Source organism: Leucopleurus acutus (genome assembly GCF_964270905.1).
Source record: "Leucopleurus acutus genome assembly, chromosome: 16".
NCBI lineage: Eukaryota > Metazoa > Chordata > Mammalia > Artiodactyla > Delphinidae > Leucopleurus > Leucopleurus acutus.
Genome location: NC_139158.1, coordinates 62721158 through 62739758, shown reverse-complemented (window position 1 = coordinate 62739758; position 18601 = coordinate 62721158). Strand labels below are relative to the sequence as shown.

Sequence of the window (18601 nt, the reverse complement as noted above, 5' to 3'; positions counted from 1 at the left end):
CAAGAGAGAAGGGAGGTCAGCTCCTAAGAGCCTGGGGGCCAAAGAAGTGGAGCGGGGAGTGCCTCTTGGTTTTGCTTTCCTCCACACTGCTGAGCTCTCCCCTGCTTCCCAGCAGAGAAGGCAATGCTGAGCAAACCCCGTAGATGTGGATTTTCAGCCGGGCCTGCACCTCTCCAAGTTCCCAGCATGGCCTGAGAATGCAAACAACTGGCTGAGAAGAGACTGAAAGTCGATAATCTGGCCCCTTTCCTGTATTTCTAGATAGTGAGGGAAGTGGGGAAAACTGTGTGTCTACATAGATACACACATCCTCTCCTCTCCCAGCAAGAGGCAGCCTCTCTCCTCCAAGCTGCCTCTCACAGCCCTTCTCTTTCTCCCTTGGATTCTAGTCATAATCCCTGACGGGTTGTGAGCCAAGACAGGCCAACACTTACCCATTTCTGTACTCCCAGCACAGAAACCTGCACTACTAGGTGTTTAGGAGACATACGTTGAATGAGTAACAGAAGGAAAATGTAATGGCCTCTGAGATTCTTAAAGAGGCCAGAGTAGACAAATACCACTCTCTTCTCAAGTCCTGAGATACTATAAAAATCAAGACTGCTAGAGAGCTGGAAGTGTCCAATGTCTTGATCTGGGCGGTGGTTACGTTTGTAAAAATTCACGAAGCTGTCTAGTTAAGATGTGTCTGCTTTACATAAACAAGTTATACCTCAATAACTTGAAAAGAAAAAATCAGGAAGCACCAAAACTTGCTATTTATATGCCAATTCTTTCCTAGATCTCTTTATAGACTTCCTAGCCCTCCAGAGTCCTGTAAAATGGGCCAGAAGCAGGAATCATTCAGACCCCTTGCACAGGAGGATCCTGCGAGGCAGAGAAAGACAGCCTGGTTATACAGTGTCAGGAATGCAGCAACAAAAAGGCCCTGACATTTGGATCCTCCAGGCAGCCCACAAAACCACCAACAGCCAGTTATAACTCAAAAGAAAACAACCCTCTAAAATAGTAGCTGTCTACTCCATCTCTCCTGTCAGCCGTCTCTCTTTCATGGCAACTTTAATTTTATTTTCAAAACCATCCTGGCAGGGCTGGGAACATGCCACTACAGCATTTGTTGAGAAGCAGTGAGGCACAACTCACTGGAATGAGGCGATAGGAGCTATGGGTTCCAGTCCCAGGTTGGCTTTCATGAGCTGTGTCATTTTTAATAGGTCACCAACCTATCTGGGCCTGGGATTTCCCTCTGTACACAGGACAGATGAGCTCTAAAGTTGTGTGATTTTCCAGAACTGTTTAGGAGACAGGAATGTAGTGTGAAAGTTAATAAAAGGGACAGAACTGTTTTAATGGGCACTAGTAGACACTTGAAGTTTTAAAGGCCTTAATTTAGAACCAGGTGGGTAAATGTCTTACATATCCCTAAGAGACTTAGCCACTCATGGTGGTGCCAGATTTACACTAAGCACAGGAGGCCTTTGCAGAGAAGGCCATGGCTCTCCCTAAGACTACAACTACATCTACAACTGCCATCCTAAAGAGTAGATTTTTTTTTTTTTTTTTTTGCGGTACGCGGGCCTCTCACTGTTGTGGCCTCTCCCGTTGCAGAGCACAGGCTGCGGACGCGCAGGCTCAGCGGCCATGGCTCACAGTCCCAGCCGCTCTGCGGCATGTGGGATCTTCCCGAACCGGGGCACGAACCCGTGTCCCATGCATCGGCAGACGGACTCTCGACCACTGCGCCACCAGGGAAGCCCCTAAAGAGTAGATTTAATTAAAATGACTCAAGTCAGGCCAGCCCTTAGTAGCTGGCTCCTTTCTCCACTCCCCTCACACAGGAGACAAATCCCCTGTGTCCGCAAAGGTGGGTCGGTGAGGAAGTCAAGTCCTACCACAAGGAAGCACCCCCAGTATGCTTAACTGGTCAGTGCTGAGTTTTTGTCCAGCGGGGCTTGAACCTGCTCAGCCCCAGCAGAAATCTGTGTCTCTGATTTGCCAAAAGGCTGGCAGTCTAGTCAGAGGCAGGCTACTGATCCAAATGAGGAGATGCCATCCGGCATCTGTGCTGTTCGCCTGGATGGAGGTTCAGGGGAGCAGCTAAAAACCATTATTCAGCTCCAGCCTCTGAGCCAGGGAATCAAAATGGAAGATGTCCAGCACCTTCTACAAAATAGTCTGTGGCTTCCCCGACTTTTACAATGAGCAGCGATGTACCCAAAGTGTTAACAGACAAAATGAACGCTGAGCTACTCCATCTTTTTACACAGCAAAACTGCTTGGAGCAACACCTGGTTCTCTGGCGGATCACTGTAATATGGTACTTGTTGACTCAGAGAATGTTAGAGCAGGAAGGAATCTTACCATTCTTTTAATCTGTCCTTCTCGTTTTATTGTTGAGAAAACAAATGCCCAGAGTTGGGCAGGCACTTGCCCAAAGATACCAGTGGACAGAGTCAGAACTAGGACCAGGCTGCTGCTGTAAGTCCTAGGGCTCTGTTCAACCAACCTGCATGCAGGGAGCACCCAGGGAACAGGCAAGATTAACAGGAGGCCAGAAGCTCAGGAAACAGGGAGGAAAAAGGAGTTAGTTCTCAGATTCTTGTGACTAGGATAGGAGAGTCCAGGCTAAACCTGAAACGTATGGCCTCAGAAACAAGAGGTCCTTGTCATCAGCAAAGAGAGTAACTAGTTCTCTCTGGGCTCAAAGATAAACAAAGGAAAGATTAAATAACCACAAAAATCACAACTAATTGAGTGAGCCAGCCAGGCAGCTGAGGGTGAAATGCCCAGTATGAGGCAGCAAAGGACCTTATGAGGCTGGGTCAAGCTGGTTTAGGTAGGAAATATTTATTTGCCTGCTTACCTTTGGCATGTAATCTGAGATACTCTCAGAGTGGAAAAAAGTTGCTATTCTGCCTCTACCCAGCTGTCCAGGATGTGCTGGCCTTCGGAAAAAGCAGAAGGGGAACCAGGAAGAAGTAATGAGAAAAAGGGTGGTGAGCCATGTGTCTTCCCTTATAAGGGAACAGCCCCTAAACCTACCTCATTCCTTCAAGTAATAATGGGTAGAAAGCCTACCAATGGGAAACCTCACCGGGTGCTGCAGAAAGATGGCTGCTGGTCCCCAGCACACTGCTCTCTAGACAGAATGTGTCTATCTGGTATGTGCCTCACTAAATTCAGCCTAACACAGATTCCTCAGCTTGGCATCCAATGCCTCCTCAGGGAGGCCACAGCTCACCTTTCCAACTCTTCTCCGCCTGAGCCACCACTGCCCCGCTCCCACACCCCATAATGCTCCCACCCCTCCCATATATACACAGTGTATGCTAATCTCAGTATCTTGGCTCCCACAATCGCCTCTGCCTGGAATGACCTTGACCCCCTCCTCTGTCCCAAATCCCATTCATCTGTGCCCCATTCAGCTGTGTCCTATAAAGTCCCTTCACATGGAGTCTTTCACAGCAGGCACTCAAAATGTTGGCTACACTGGGTGGGACTTAATCTAACAACCCTTTTCCTTTTCCACCATCATCGGACAGAAACAAAGAGCTCCATCCTGGGATGCCAACTAGAGTCCCAGCTCCTAAACCTGAGAGTAGCTGGCTCTCCTTCAGGGACTATTTGTGTGGCCTGGCCTCTCTGCCTCTTATCTCTGAAATAAGAGTAATAGTTCTTGTCAGAAGAGAAGCTGAGTGCCTTGAGATGAGAGGCTTTGGAAACACAGATTCTCAAGTTCAAGGCCATTATTTTAAACTCCCCTTAGACCCATGCACCATTTACCAACTAATGCTAGGAACTTAAAGCTTGTTTCCAGCCAAATGCCTCTTCTTGTATCACAAATGCCCCAGTGTACAGCTGTTCAGAGAGCTACAGCGAGGACTCTGAGTAGCCTGTTGGCTTTTTATTTCCACAGAGTGTGGAGACTTCCATCTCAAGTGTGGCGACAGTTCATGGTTTCAAGAAAAGCCTGGAGTTTTAGGTCTGTTGTTCTCTCAAATCTCATGGTATAATTCATCAACTCGTTCCCAGTCTATGATTGTGAGTCCATGGGGTTCACAGTTATCACTCCACTGCTCTGTGAATACGCCAACCCAGCACCGCCTGCACTAAATGATGAATATATTGCATAATAACAAAAACAACTGCCACTTGACCACGTACTACTGTTCATGTCAGACATGGTCCTAGGACGAAGACACAAAATAGTGGGTATTCAGTAAATACTGGTTGAACGGAATAATGTACCTCTCAATTAATGGGTATTAAAAGCGCAACTATTACCACATGATTGTACCAAATATTTTTTGGATCTAGATAAGGGTCCTCCAACCTGAGAAGACTGAGGGCCTCTGGGATGATGAAAGAAGTCTTGGGTGGGAAGGATTCAGGTCTGGACACTATTACTAGTTACACTCCCAGAAAGCAGAGCCAGGATGCCCTGAGCTATCTCTAGACCTTGGTTTCCTCAGCAGAACAACAAAAAGGTAGGATTAAAAGCACTCTAACAGGAAATGCAAATGAAACTACAATGAGGCACTACCTCACACTCCTCAGAATGACCATCATTAAAAAAACCTACAAATAACAAATGCTGGAGAGGGTGTGGAGAAAAGGGAACGCTCCTACACCGTTGGTGGGAATGTAAATCAGTGCATCCACGATGGAGAACAGTATGGAGGCTCCTCAAAAAACTAAAAATAGGGTTACCATATAATTCAGCAATCCCACTCCTGGGCATATATTAAAACTATAATTCAAAAAGATACAATATACAGACTACTATATATAAAATAGATAACTAATAAGGACCTACTGTATAGCACAGGGAACTCTACTCAATACTCTGTAATGGCCTATATGGGAAAAGAATCTAAAAAAGAGTGGATATAAAAATAAAAGAGTGGATATATGTATATGTATAACTGATTCACTTTGCTATAGACCGGAAACTAACACAACATTGTAAATCAACTATATTTCAATAAAAATTAAGAAAAAAAAAGAGACACACACACCCCTATGTTCACAGAGGCATTATTTACAATAGGCAAGACATGGAAACAACCTAAATGTCCATTGACAGATAAATGGATAAAGAACATGTGAGATACACACACACACACACACACACACACACACACACACACACACAATGGAATACTACTCAGCCATAAAAAAGAATGAAATAATGCCATTTGCAGCAACATGGATAGACTGAGAGATTATCAGGTCAGGGATTAGCAGATGCAAACTATTATACAGAGAATGGAAAAACAACAAGGTCCTACTGTATAGCACAGGGAACTACAGTCAATATCCTGTGATAAATCATAATGGAAAAGAATATGAAAAAGAATGTGTATATATATATATATATATATATATATATATATATATATGAGTCACTTTGCTGTACAGCAGAAATTAACACAACATTGTAAATCAACTATACTACAATAAAATAAATTAAAAAACAAAAATAAAAAAGGCACTCTAACAGGTCCTCCCAGCTCTGCTCTTTAAGATCCCTTACCCTTAGGCCAGCCTCTGAAGCTCTACAGCTGTACCTGTGTGGCTTCATCAACCCTAGAATAGTGGTCCTCAACCCTAGGAGCTTTTGGCCCCCAGGGGACATTTAGCAGTATTTGGAGACATTTTTGGTTATCACAACTGGGAGATCAGGGGGTACGATGGACATCTAGTGAGTAGAGGCCAAAGGTGCTGCTAACCATCCTGCAATGCACAGGACAGCTCCCCACCACAAAGAATTATCCAACCCAAAATGTCAACAGTACCGAGGTTGAGAAACACTGCTCTAGAGACCACTGAGAAAAGGAACTTACTGCTGTAAAAGAAAGGCTGGGGAATGCACAATGCCGATGTTGTAGCAGACTGTGAATGAATGAATACAGTGAATAAGGGCTCTCAAACCATTCCAGACACGTATGAACAGTCTCCTCTCCATCTTCTCTCTGGCACTAGTCCCACTGTGTATAAGATGATTCAGTCACTCTAAGAACCTAAAACCTTATCCTCCTCCACTGACCCATAGCCATTACTGACACACGGCCTTTTGAGATTGAGCAGAAATAAGAGGGAGCCAGAATGGTGCACGATGTGGCAGGAAAGCACTAGACTTGGAGCCTAATGAAGGCTAGCCTTGGCTCAGGCCCTAGGGAAACCACTTAATTGCTTTGAGCCTTAGGTTCCTCCTCGGCAAAGTGGGTTAAAATCACTTTGCCCCATCTGCCTTTTAAAGCTTCTCTGAGTTTCAAAATAAGATCACGGATGTGAAAGTGTTTTGGAAGCCACAGAACCCAGCACAAATGTGAAGTACTCTCCTGCAGAATAACAGGTGCTCATACTCTGGAGGGAATATTGTAGAAATTAATTTCCAATAACAAGATTTTGTCCACTGGTTAGTTATAAGCATTCCAGGTTATGGAGTCCTGGCCCTATGGAACACCAAAGATACTAGAGCCCACCATGATGCAGCCCACCTCAGGTTGCCCAAGGTTCCTGGGTCAGCCCAGTGACTCAAGTAATCTGAACCTCAGCTTTCTCATCTCTAAAATGGGGGATGGGGGGAATAACACCACTTAATACATGAGGTTGTTGAAAAGATCAAACGTGATCAAGTTTGTAAAGTGCATGGCATTTCCCAAAGATGGGGTGGAATATTTTCATTTTCTGAAGATTTTTGTCCTGAAAAAAATTTTTTTGCTTCAAAATACTTTTTTAGAATGATGAAAATAACTTAAGAAAAGGTGTTTTCTACAATGCTATTTGTCCTTTACACCTCCAAAATTACCTCTAAAATCTAAGCATAAGAAGGGTTGTCAGGAGCTTTGGTCCAGTGGTTAGGACTCCGCGCTTCCACTGCACGGGCACGTGTTCGATCTCTGGTTGGGAACTAAGATCCCGAATGCCTCGTGATGAGTCCAGAAAAAAAAAAAAGAAGGGTGGTCAGCAGTCGCCAGCCCTTCGGCCCTGCCTCCTAAGAGCAACAAGCTGAATGCCAGGCTGATACCAGCTCCCTCCTTGGCTATGGTCACAGAGGGCTATCAGCACCCACTACAACTCAACACCCAAATCTAAGCAATCTGCAACCACTTACTGCCCTTGTGCAAGATTCTAAAAAGGAGAAAATGCTCTGGAGAGGTGAAAGCAACTGATCCAGCTGATGGAAAATTAAGAAACTAGTCTAATGAATTCTGGGGACACAGAGCTGATCAAACTCCTCACCCAAATGGGGAGCCTTTCAGGTGCCCTCATCTGAGTAGCAACTCCTCTTCAAACCTCTGCAGAGAACAGCAACTGGGCTACACATGTGCACAAGTCTTGTGTTTGCTTTTACAACTATCAGGTCTTATACATATTACAAGTCTTACACAGATTACAAACAAAGAACTTACAGTTCCTGCTTTAGCAGACAGTAAAGAACCCACTCCTCAGGCTTATTAGTTCCTACTTCCTTTTGTAGGAAGTAAGACAACTGTAAAGCAAATTTGTAATAATAATCAGAATAAGCTGCACTTTAAATTTAATATTCTAAAGCTAATTATTTTATGACTAAACTAAGTTAAACATTTATCCATTCTTATGTGCCCACCAAAGGGGCTTCTGATTCAAATAAAGTACTTTTTAAAAGTACTGCATATATCCCCATGTTCCTGGTTTTCCTTTCTCAAAACTCCTCCTATTAATTCAAAGTTTCAAGCACTCACACATTTTGAGTTCCCTACTGCTTTAACATTCTACTACTCTCCAAAATAACTATTTAACAAAACACAGAATCAAGTAACACACACAGAGCTGTTTTGACTCCCTCCACTGCATATCCTATTCTCTGAAGTCTGAATATGCTTCTAGAACAAATCATACTGTACCTTGATTGTATCTGTTTACTTGTCTGTCACTCTAGCTAGATTATGAGCACCTCAGAGGCAATGACCTGTCTCCACCTGCATGTCCCCAGTAAACTAGGACAGTATCTGGCACGCAGCTCAAGTTAATATATATTTATCAAATGGGTGCATGAAGGAAGCCAAAGTTCCTAGCAACCCTCTTTTAAAATGGACCATCTGAAATGAAAAATGAAATGCAAATGTCTATTGGGATCTCAACGTCAGAGTCCCGAAACAGTGTACAATATCCAAATTCGTTTCAAAACCCCTTCCCTCAAATACACTCTACTCTTTACTCAACACAGCTAGAAGAGAGTAAAAGTTCTTCTGCAACTTCCAGTTATAACTCTAGAGCTGAGGTGGTGCCTGTACCAAACATGAAGTGCTCGCACCCAAACCCCACCTCTCCCCACCCTGTCTCTGCCGACTCCTTTAAGGTCACATTGTCATCCCCATCCCTAAACTGGGGCAAATCTCCCCAACTCAAATCTCCACCAAGCTACATTTAGGGTGTTCTTGCGGTTGGCACTAATGGCCAATTTTGGACTTTAATTACTGCTGTCCGAGGTTTATACCCCCCACCAGGAGTTGGGCCTCCAGGAAGCAGGACTACAAGGCAGGGCCTCACACTTCAGCAGAAAACCCTGACTGGGTGAATGTCTGAACTCCTGCTTTGGGACTCACAGAGCCTCATGGCTCTGAGCAAACTCAACTGCCCTGATTGTTCAACAGGAGAAAACTTTCCTCAGCAGGTTGTGCTGTGCCTCAAGCTGCAGGCCAAGCGTCCTAAGCAACCTGGTGCTTGATGCTGGGGTGTTTTGTTTTGTTTTGTTTTTTGATTTGTTTGGCTGGTTTTGAGGGTGAAAAGGAGATGACAGAGCTCTTTGCTGGGTTTTAACCCAATTAGGAATCCTGCTCAAAAATTCACTATCACCTTAAAATCCAGAAAAATGTCATTTTACAGAATCAAATAGGGCAAGTTTGATAATGAAATTTCCTGTTTCACCATCCCACCTCACTCCCTCTCCCCTAGCTGAGAAACTCCTTGCATTTTCTAGCTTTACTTTATCCATAAAGAAACACTCCTGAAAGAAACACTTTACCCAGGATGGTTCTAAGACTCCAGTCAGAAAATGTAGGGGCTGTTTAGTCATGATAACTTTTTTCTGTGAGAGAGCCACAGATCTGTCCAACAGTAGGACCCATTGCGCCAGGCTGTGTCCTTTTCACTGCCTGGAAATCCACATGGCATCTCAGATGGCTCCTAACACAGAACAGGCACTCAGAGAACATCTGTTCCTCCTGATGCAGGAAACTAGTAGATCAGAACAGTATCAATGCCGTATAAACAGAACAGGAAACAGTCACAAAGCCACTGAACCAAGAAATCAGAACTCACTGAAAAATAATTTCTGGTGGAAAAAGATATGACTTTAAAAAATTCACTTCCTAGCCCACTCCAGGTGGAGTTATCTCTTCACCTGGGGTCCTTATGGCACTCTACACAAGCTCACTGGGTGAAAATTCTTTCTTCACCACCCCACCAGGCAGTGGTGCTCCCTGAGGATGGGAACTACCCCTAACTTATCACCAGATTTGTCGGTACCTGACAACCAGCGGGTCCTTATGACCGACAGCTTTACTGAATGCATGTCAATTATCTAGATGGCTAGCTCCTTTCATGAAGAAGGCTGCTACCCCATCAGCAGGACACGTGTTCACGTTCTTTTCCTTTTCCTTTTTTTTTTAAATATTTATTTATTTATTTGGTTGCATCAGGTCTTAGTTGTGGCAGGTGGACTCCTTAGTTGCGGCTCGCTGGCTCCTTAGTTGCAGCACGTGGGCTCCTTAGTAGCGGCATGCGAACTCTTAGTTGCAACATGCACACTCTTAGTTGCAGCATGCACGTGGAATCTAGTTCCCTGACCAGGGATCAAACCCGGGCCCCCTGCATTGGGAGCATGGAGTCTTAACCACTGCACCACCAGGGAAGTCCCTCAAGTTCTTTTTCAAGGGAAGGAAGGCAGACTTCCACTGAATTCTCCAACCATTCTGTGGCCTCATCAGATTACTGAAGGTATTTGGGAATAGGCTGAGCTGGATAAGAGTTCAATCTTTGAGCCGCAAAATGAGTGAGCAAATTAGCCAGGCAGACAGCATCCCTGAGTGTCCAGGAAAGAAAGAATACTGGCATGGACATATGAAAAATGCCCAACATTCTCATGTAGCCCCTACAATAACTATAGAGAGGTGTCTCTTTAATGTGCATACAAACCACCTAGAGATCTCATAAAAATGCAGGTTCTGCTTCAGTAAGTCTGGGTGGGGCTTGAGAGTCTGCACTTCTAACAGTTTCACAATGTTCCCACAGACCACACTTTGAGTAGCAAAGTTTTGTTGTTATTGCTGTTGGTTTTAACTTTTTAAAATTGAAGTATAGTTAATTTATAATGCTGTGCTGCTTTTTGTTCTTTTAATTGAAGTATAATTGACCTACAACACTATATTAGCTCCAGGTGCATATACAGTGATTCAATATTTCTATATGTTACAAAATGATCACCATGATAAGCCTAGTTATCATCTGTCACTACACAAAGTTATTACAATATTACTGACTATATTCCCCATGCGGTACATTTCCACTGACTCATTTATTTTTATAACTAAAAGTTTGTACCTCTTAATCTCCCTCACCTATTTCACTCATGCCTCCCACACCCCTGCCCTCTGGCAACCACCTGTTTGTTCTCTGTATGAGTAGCAAAGTTGTATAGTAAATAGTGTATCCTGTTTTTGCAGCTGAAGAAGCTGATGCTCAGAGACAGGAGGAGACTTCCACTAGCAAGCAGAGGCAGAATGTGAACTCAGGTCTTCTGATCCCAAACCCAGAGACTTTTCTACCATACCATTCCACTAATCTTTTCAGCTAAACATCCAGGACCATGAAGATGTGTAGCTCTCCCGCATCCCTCAAATAAGCCCTCCAGCCAGCTTTGCCATGTAAGGAAGAGGGAGGAGGGAAAACTAGAAATAGAAGCTATGGGAGAATCAAGCCAGCCAGATGTTCTTGTTAAGAACTTAAATCATTCAATCCTTCAGCTAAGACTCCTTAAGAAGGACCAAAGAAACTTTAGGCACTCCTAGATGCTCATTCCTTCACTAATGAAAGGCCACAGGGAAGTGTAATTGTTTTAAAAAAAAACAACTGTGTCAGTGATACGGGAATTATCAGGGCCATACAGCACACAGAACCAAATTAATTCCTAACAAACGGCTAGTCCTGTGTGTGCTGGGCTGTGCTGCTCAGACCTCAGCCGGCATATTCAGAGCGGTCAGCTTTGCCCACTCCACACCTTAAGAGCAAAACTGATGAACAGGAGCCCACCCAGAGGAGGGTAACAAGGAAAGAACAGAAACACCAGGCAAGGAACCATCAATGGAACACAGAAGACCTGTTGAGACGTAAGCCCCATTTTCCTTGATCTGTCTTCCCAAAGGGGGATTAGACCTGTTCTCTGTGGCCCCAAGAGGCAGAATTAGCAACCTGTTTTCCCAGTGAAGAAAACAGTTCACCACTGTCTAGTGTCAGAGCTGGGATCTGCCCGTAAACCTTCTAACTCCAGATCCCACATTCTTTCCTCCAGCCCAAACTGCTTCCCTACAGAGGTACCACCCCAACCTGTACCAGAGGTAGGCACTACAGGAAGACAGATCTCAGTTCCAAATAAGAAAGGTGATTTCAAAGTCAGAGCTGTCCAAGGACAGACTATGCTGTAGCGTGGGAGGATAGAGCACCTAATACAAATCCTATCAGCAGAGAGGTTCAATCAGAGGTTAATAACTTGGCAGGAATACTGCAAAGGGAATTTGGGCACTGGATGGGTGACTGGGTGAGATGAACCTGCCACCCCTCAGAGATGAATTAATCTCTTCCTGCTGTATTTTCCTCTAACCCTTCATTTGTACATAGTTTGCCTTTCATCAGTTACTTGTACACGTGTGTGTCATCTTCACTGAACTGTAAACCCTTGTAGTGTCTTATCCATCTTTATATCCCTTATTGTGCCTGAGACTATACCTGGGAAACCAAGGAAACATTTGCGTGCCTTCTCTGTGCCGGGCACTCTGGTACGCATTCTGTACATATCACCTTATTCCGTATCCTCACAAGAACCCTAAGAAGTATTGTTATTACTCCCTTTTTATAGATGGGGAAACAGACTCAGAGGATAACTGCCAAGGTATTGCTGGTGAGTGGTGAAGCTGGCACTCAAACTGGGAATCTTCTGCTTACACCATCATGCTGCCTTCCTCCTAGAAGGAACTAAACAAACGTCTAGCTGACTTAAGCCAAACACCTTAAAAACAGGCCAGTACTATATCCAGCTAGGTCTGTTGTTGTTTTCTGTTGCTATGCTCAAATTTTCCTTCTAATTATAACCATCCATTCTCAAAGTGACCAATATAAAGTTGTTGTTTTTGGATATCCTCTCTCTCACTTTTTCAAAGACAGTGGCAGAGCAAGAGGACCAAGTTTTCACAAACCTTGCCTACCCACAGGAATCCCTCAAGGCCCCAAGAACTCCACCCCCTCCTCCCAGTAGGTCCTAGCTCCATCTCAGGGCTCTGGACCACCGTAAACAAATCAGGTCCTGGATTTCTGCCCCAGAGGTATATGGCTCACACACATCTTCACAGGCTCTTCTCCAGAACCTCGCTCTCCACACTCAAACCCAACTCAGGGCAACTCAGAACTTCCCTCAGCAAAACAGTCTAGCTCAAAGGTCCTCAGAATTAGCTAAACTTCCAAACAAAATCTATCCTGAATTTCAAATCACATTAGAAACCTGCTGGCAGGCACTTAAAAATATTTAATCTTTCTGCCAAATGGGGCAAAAAAAGATTTTGTGATTTGAATCAGAGGCGCCAGCATGTTTGGACAGCCAACGCATAGGCTTCTCTGACACTCCATCTGTCTTCAGAAGTAAATCAAAGCCAATCTGGCCAACCACCTCTTTAAACAAGAAACTTAAGCATCACCAAGGGAAATCCTCATTGCTCAGTTCCCTGGGTGGGTTTCGGGTTTTCCATCCCTGGGCCTCTGGGATAGGAGATCCTGCTGGCACATGTACCATTAAGATGCTGTGCTTTGCAACCTGACACCTTGATTGCAGAGAACCAAAAAGCCACATTCACTATAAATTTAACTTATTAAGATGTCTTCCCATGTGTTAACATTTTAGAGCAACTTTATTAAACATCAGAGAGCCACCCCAGCTCCAGCAATAAGCAGGACTTAATGAAGATATATTTCCCATCAGCGTCTGGCCTCTCTGCACCCATCAGACATTTTCAACTGAACCTAAATTAACCTGTAAATGAACTGATTTGCATCCATAAACCCAACAGAAATATACCAGTGTAGGGTGAGATATCCAATCTCCATTTCCCAATCTCACATAATTCTCTTGTTAAACTAAAATATGATCCTTTCTACAACCTGGTTTCATCTTTATTAAAATGGGAAAACAGGGAAATCTGAACCACCTAGGGTAGAAATTTCATAACTAGTTACAATGCCTTAAGAAGAAAATAATCTTTGATATATGATCATCTTAAGGAGAACACCAACGGGGCACTGTTTGGAAAGGTACCAAAAAAGACCTAAGCTGGGGAGATTTTCGTCAGTTCACCTATACTGCAATCCTGGTTCCCATCTAGTTCTCAGTGAAAGAACTTTTCCACTTGACCAAAGAGGTTTGATCTACAATAACTTTATCAGAAAAGGAAAAAAGTATACTTAATATCCACAATGTGCCACACTCTTTCATATATTGAATATTATCTTAGTTAATCCTCACCACAGTCATGTGAGATGAATATTATTTCCACTTGATAGTAAAGGAAAAAATGACAATATTTAAGTGCCTTGGATGGCAGGGCCTGTGTCTGGTTTCTCTATATTCCCAGCAGTAAGCTCCCGGCACTGAGCATGGGACCTAGGACACAGTTTAAGAGCCTGCCACATGCTTAAGAATGAATACATCACTAAAGGAAACAAAAAGAAATTTGGGAAAAATATGCAATCCAAATTTTGCTCTAGGCCCCTAACTGAAACCACTGCCTGGGACACACCTGCCTGATGCAAATAATCTACTTGAGAAGCAGAGGTTTGTTTCAAAGGACAATTTATCATCTTTCCAACATCTACGTCACAAAAATAGCATCCACATTTGGCTACACACTTCACAGGGCAGGACCTAGTCCTGTCTCACTTCTTTTTCCCCCCGACTCAGCACCACACCTTGCACAGGTGGGTGTTTAATGATCTGAGTGATGACAACGGTCATGATGATGCCTTCAGCCATCATGGGAGTAAACAAAACACAAGATGCCCACAGCCACCAGAAGAACTGGTCTCTGAGTCAAGTTACATCCTCTCTCCAGCCTCATTTTCCTCTCCGGACAATGTGAATAACAGAACATACCCCCAAGACTGTCTGCAATCATTTAATAAATAGTTACTGAGCATTAGCTACCTGGCAGTACTGTGCTAGGTAAAGGGGACACGGCAATGAACATGACTATCACATCCTGCCCCATGGAGCTGAAAGTCTCGGTGGATATCATGAGACTCATAAGAAAAAAGGAGTTTTACAAACTTCAAAGGACTCACAATTATGAAGAATTGCTCCTCCTCTGTGTTTCTGAATTGGTTAATGGCATCACCATCCACCCATTGTCCAAGCTGTAAACTTGGGAATTGTCTTCAACTCCTCTCTCTCCTTCACCTTGCCCACAGTTCTGACCAATCACCAACCTTCTTCTGATTCTCCTTCCGAAAAGTCTCTGATACGTATTACTTCTCATCTAGTTTTCCATGCTTCTACTCTAGGCCCTTTGTTCCCACCTGAAGAGTCTCCTTGTAATAATGATAATGGCAACCATTTATTGAACACTTAACCATATGGCAGGCATTCTACTAAGAGCTTTGCATGCATAACATAATTTAATCTAATAAGGTAGATACTAGTACCCCTATTTACAGAGGAGGAATCTGAGGTACAGAGTAACCTGCCCAAGACACAGAGCTAGTGACAAAGCTACAGCTCAAGTGCATTGTCCATGAGATTCTACCCATATCCCTTACTGGATTCCTGCCTCCAGTCCCTTCTTGGTCAGTGGACACTCCTTCCTTTATTGCTACTGCTGCAGTGCTCTTTCAGAAATCCAAGCTGGTCTGTCTCTTCTGCTTTAAGACAGCCAGTGCTCCTCGCCATCTCCAGGTCAAAGTCTAAAGGCTACAGGTCACTCCCCAGTGTGAACCATCTGCTGTCCTGCCCCACCAACTCCCACCAGGAGATGCTCTCACTCAGGGCTCCCCAAACTCCTTGCTGACCCACTTCACATCTTCCTCCTCAGCCAAGCTGCCTTTGCCCTTTCCCCTCCAGACAAGAATATTCTCCTCTGCAGCCTGAGCCCCATGTACACACTCATGTTTCAGCACTGACTGGGATGTTTCCTTCCCTCTCTTCCTCCTCCCTCCTCCTCCTTCCCCTCCTCGTCTTCTCTCTCTCTCTCACACAAACTCAAAAAAACAAACAAAACAAAACAAACATAAAAACCCACCATACACACACTTCCAATCCTGAGTTCCTGGAGGGCAGACACAGTGTATTTTCATCTCTGATCCTCCAAGTCCCAGCACAGTTCAAGTCAATAAGTAACTAAATGAATGGTATGTTGTGGTGTTAACACCTCTGAGCACTATCCCTACAAGCAAAGAAGTGTCCCCAGAGGACACTAAAAAGAAGGGCAGTAGCTCCTGTCCTCTCAAGCAAACTCAAGAAGACAGACTGCCTTCCAAAAAGTTATTACAACTAGCTGAGATTGGTCCTCCACAGTCTGCTGGCAGCCTCTCTCCAAGCCTCTTGAAAGCCAATTCAATCACCTCTAAAACGGTAGAAACAAAACTGCTCCAGACCAAAAGACCACAGGAGAATTGCTCTCTCAGTTTGGAGATGATGTAAACTGATGCCCTCCTCCACCCGGCAATGGGCAAAGCATTCCCCAAATGCAGCCTGGTCAAAACACTGACTCTAAATTACCTCTGTGAACAACAGAGGATCCTGACTGAGGGAGAGTCATCAAAGAAAAATGCCAGAGACAGCAAAATCTAACCCTGCTCTCCATCTCCAGAGCTACAACTGGACTCCAGGCCACAAATGCATGGCTGCCTCTGTCCTCACTGGTCTCCCAGCTCCCGTTCTCACCCCCCACAGGTCTACTTTCCAAAGAGAGGCCAGATGGTGTTTTTTAAAACTACGTGAATGATAAGGACACGCATAACACCCTCCAACAGCTTTCCATCCACTTGGAATAAAATCTAAACTCTTTACCAGGAAGTTCAAACTCCACCCCACACCCACTTATTTTATACCACTCTCCTCTTCAATCACTACATTCTAGAAACACAGGTCTTCTGTTTCTTAAAAGAGGCCAACCTCCGGGCGTTTTTCTATGCTGCCTGCTTGCCTGGAAGGCTTCTCCCCTAGATTTCTACAGAGCTGGTAAGTTCTCAAGGTTCACTTCAAACTTGACCTTTTCAAAGAGGACTTCCCAGACCACCCTATCTAAAGTGACACCCCCTCCCACCCCATCACTCCCCATCCAATTTTTTTAGCACTTTTCAACACTAGACACTATTTTCATTTAGTGTCTAGACATTTCAACACTAGACAAAATTTTCATTTATTTCCTTGTCTTCTCCCTCATTAGGGTGGAAGCTGTATTTTTGTTCACCCTGTGAATACAGTGCATTCAGTAAGCCCCCAAAAAGATGTCCAGAGTATCCACTGACTATCAGCAAAGGAGAATCCTCAGGATGGGTTATTTTGTTCTTCTGTTAAAATGAAGAAAACATCTATTTAACCCCTACTGTATACTGGGCACTGTAAATCCTTATCTTCCTTTCAGAGGTAAATTCACTAGCTCAAGGTCACACAGCTAGTGACTTGCAGACTTCTGAGTTAAATACTTATTTGTAAAGCTCCTAAACCCCTCTCACCTTTCCTCCTTCTCGGGTGGGGGCGGGGGGTTGTTACGCTATGGCTCACTCTCATATTGCCATAACAACGAGAAAAATCAAATATTCCTAAACTGCTTTACAGTTACTAAAGCGTTTTCACATTCACCTCACTTAAGAAGAATACAAAGCACTTGCCCAGAAAGCCATACAACAGTAAGTAAAGTGCCTCAGAGTTCAATATCCCTGCCCTGAACCACAGTGGGGACTCGGGGAGGAGTCGGGGCCAAAGGAGGAACACACACAGACTGGGTACACACAGACTGGGAAGCAGTGAGTCACCAGGTGAAGGTTTGGCTACGTGAAACTCTGATAAGGCAACAAGAAGTGAATCACAGGGCTGGAAGGCACTTTAGGCCTCATGGAGGCCAAAGTCCGGCTGACGGATGGGGAAAATGAGGCTCAAGAAGAAAAGGAATTTGCTCCAGTTCACTCAGCAAGTGAATAGAGTCCGAACCAGGGGGTCTCCTCTCCCCCAGTCCCCGTTCCTCTCCATCCAGGCGGCTTCTTAAGAAGAATTCTGAGTCAGGGGGATGGGGAGAGACCAAGGACTGCTCATGGACTCCACAGAGGGGTCGGGAGAGGGTAGGGGTGGGACCAGGAAGTACACAAGTGTTAGGATGGAGGGCAGAAATGAGCCAAGGAGGCGGCGGTAGTATCTGGGAAGGTGGGTGAGGGCAAGCCAGAGGAAGGAGGAAAAGGCGGAAGAGAAACGAATAGAGTGAGGGCGGAGGAAGAACTGCTGTGAAATTAGAGACGAAAGGGCCTGGCCGAATGGGGAGAGCCTGAGACGAGACGGCTGGAAGAGCAGTCTGACGATGGAGGAGTCTAGGGCTCCAGGAGACACTGAAGGGAGTCAGACGGGGAGGGGTCCCGGACCGGGAAAGGCAAGGAAGGGAGTCTGACGGGATAAGAGTTCCAGAATCTGAGGAAACACTGGGGCAAGTCTCACGAAGGTGGAGTCCGGGTCAGAGGAGTCTGAGGGGGCCGGGCCGACTCACCGCGCTTGTTTTTGGTGCCGTGCTTCTTGGCGGCTGTCAGCTCCTGCTCGATCTTCTTCTCCAGGAATTCCTGCTTCTTACTCAGCATCTCCTCCGTGTCCCGAAGCCTCTGGATGGCCTCCTGGGGGGTCGGGCCGCCCTTGCCGGCCTTACCCCCTCCAGCCCCGAACAGCTTCCCGAACACCGACATGGTTGCTGCTCGTCGCGCCGGCCTGCGCCGCCCGCTCCGGCTCGGCTCGGCTTCGGCGCCCTCTCCCCGCTCCGCCGCTCCCTGCCGCCGCAGGCCTCTCCGCCACCTCCGCCCAGCAGCTGGGCCCGGTCGCGCCACCTACCACAGGCCCCCACGCCCGGCCCGGCCGGCGTCAAGGAAACACGCCACTGACTACAACTCCCGGTGGGCAACGCGCCGGCCGTCCCTCAAATCTAACGGAGGGTGGCGCGCTGCATGCCGGGAGGCTATAGTCTTCCTGCTTAAAGCTCTCGGCGGCGTGCTTTTAGGTCTAGCTAGGGTCAAAGGGCGAGATCGCATGCTGGGAAATGTAGTCTCCTTGGACCCAGTTCTGTAGCGGTAGAAGAACAGGAAGAGAAGTAAGAATATTTTA

General features: G+C 45.3%; 1 protein-coding gene across 1 annotated transcript in view; it reads right to left on the bottom strand.

Moving 5' to 3' along the window:
- CHMP4B (charged multivesicular body protein 4B) overlaps positions 1-18307 on the bottom strand; it is a 46456-nt gene extending 28149 nt beyond the window's left edge. The window contains exon 1 of the mRNA XM_082856542.1: positions 18000-18307. Within this exon, the coding sequence (XP_082712668.1) occupies positions 18000-18189 (190 nt within the window). The 5' untranslated portion in view covers positions 18190-18307. The remainder of the gene's footprint in view (positions 1-17999) is intronic.
- Between the last annotated feature and the right edge of the window lie 294 nt (positions 18308-18601).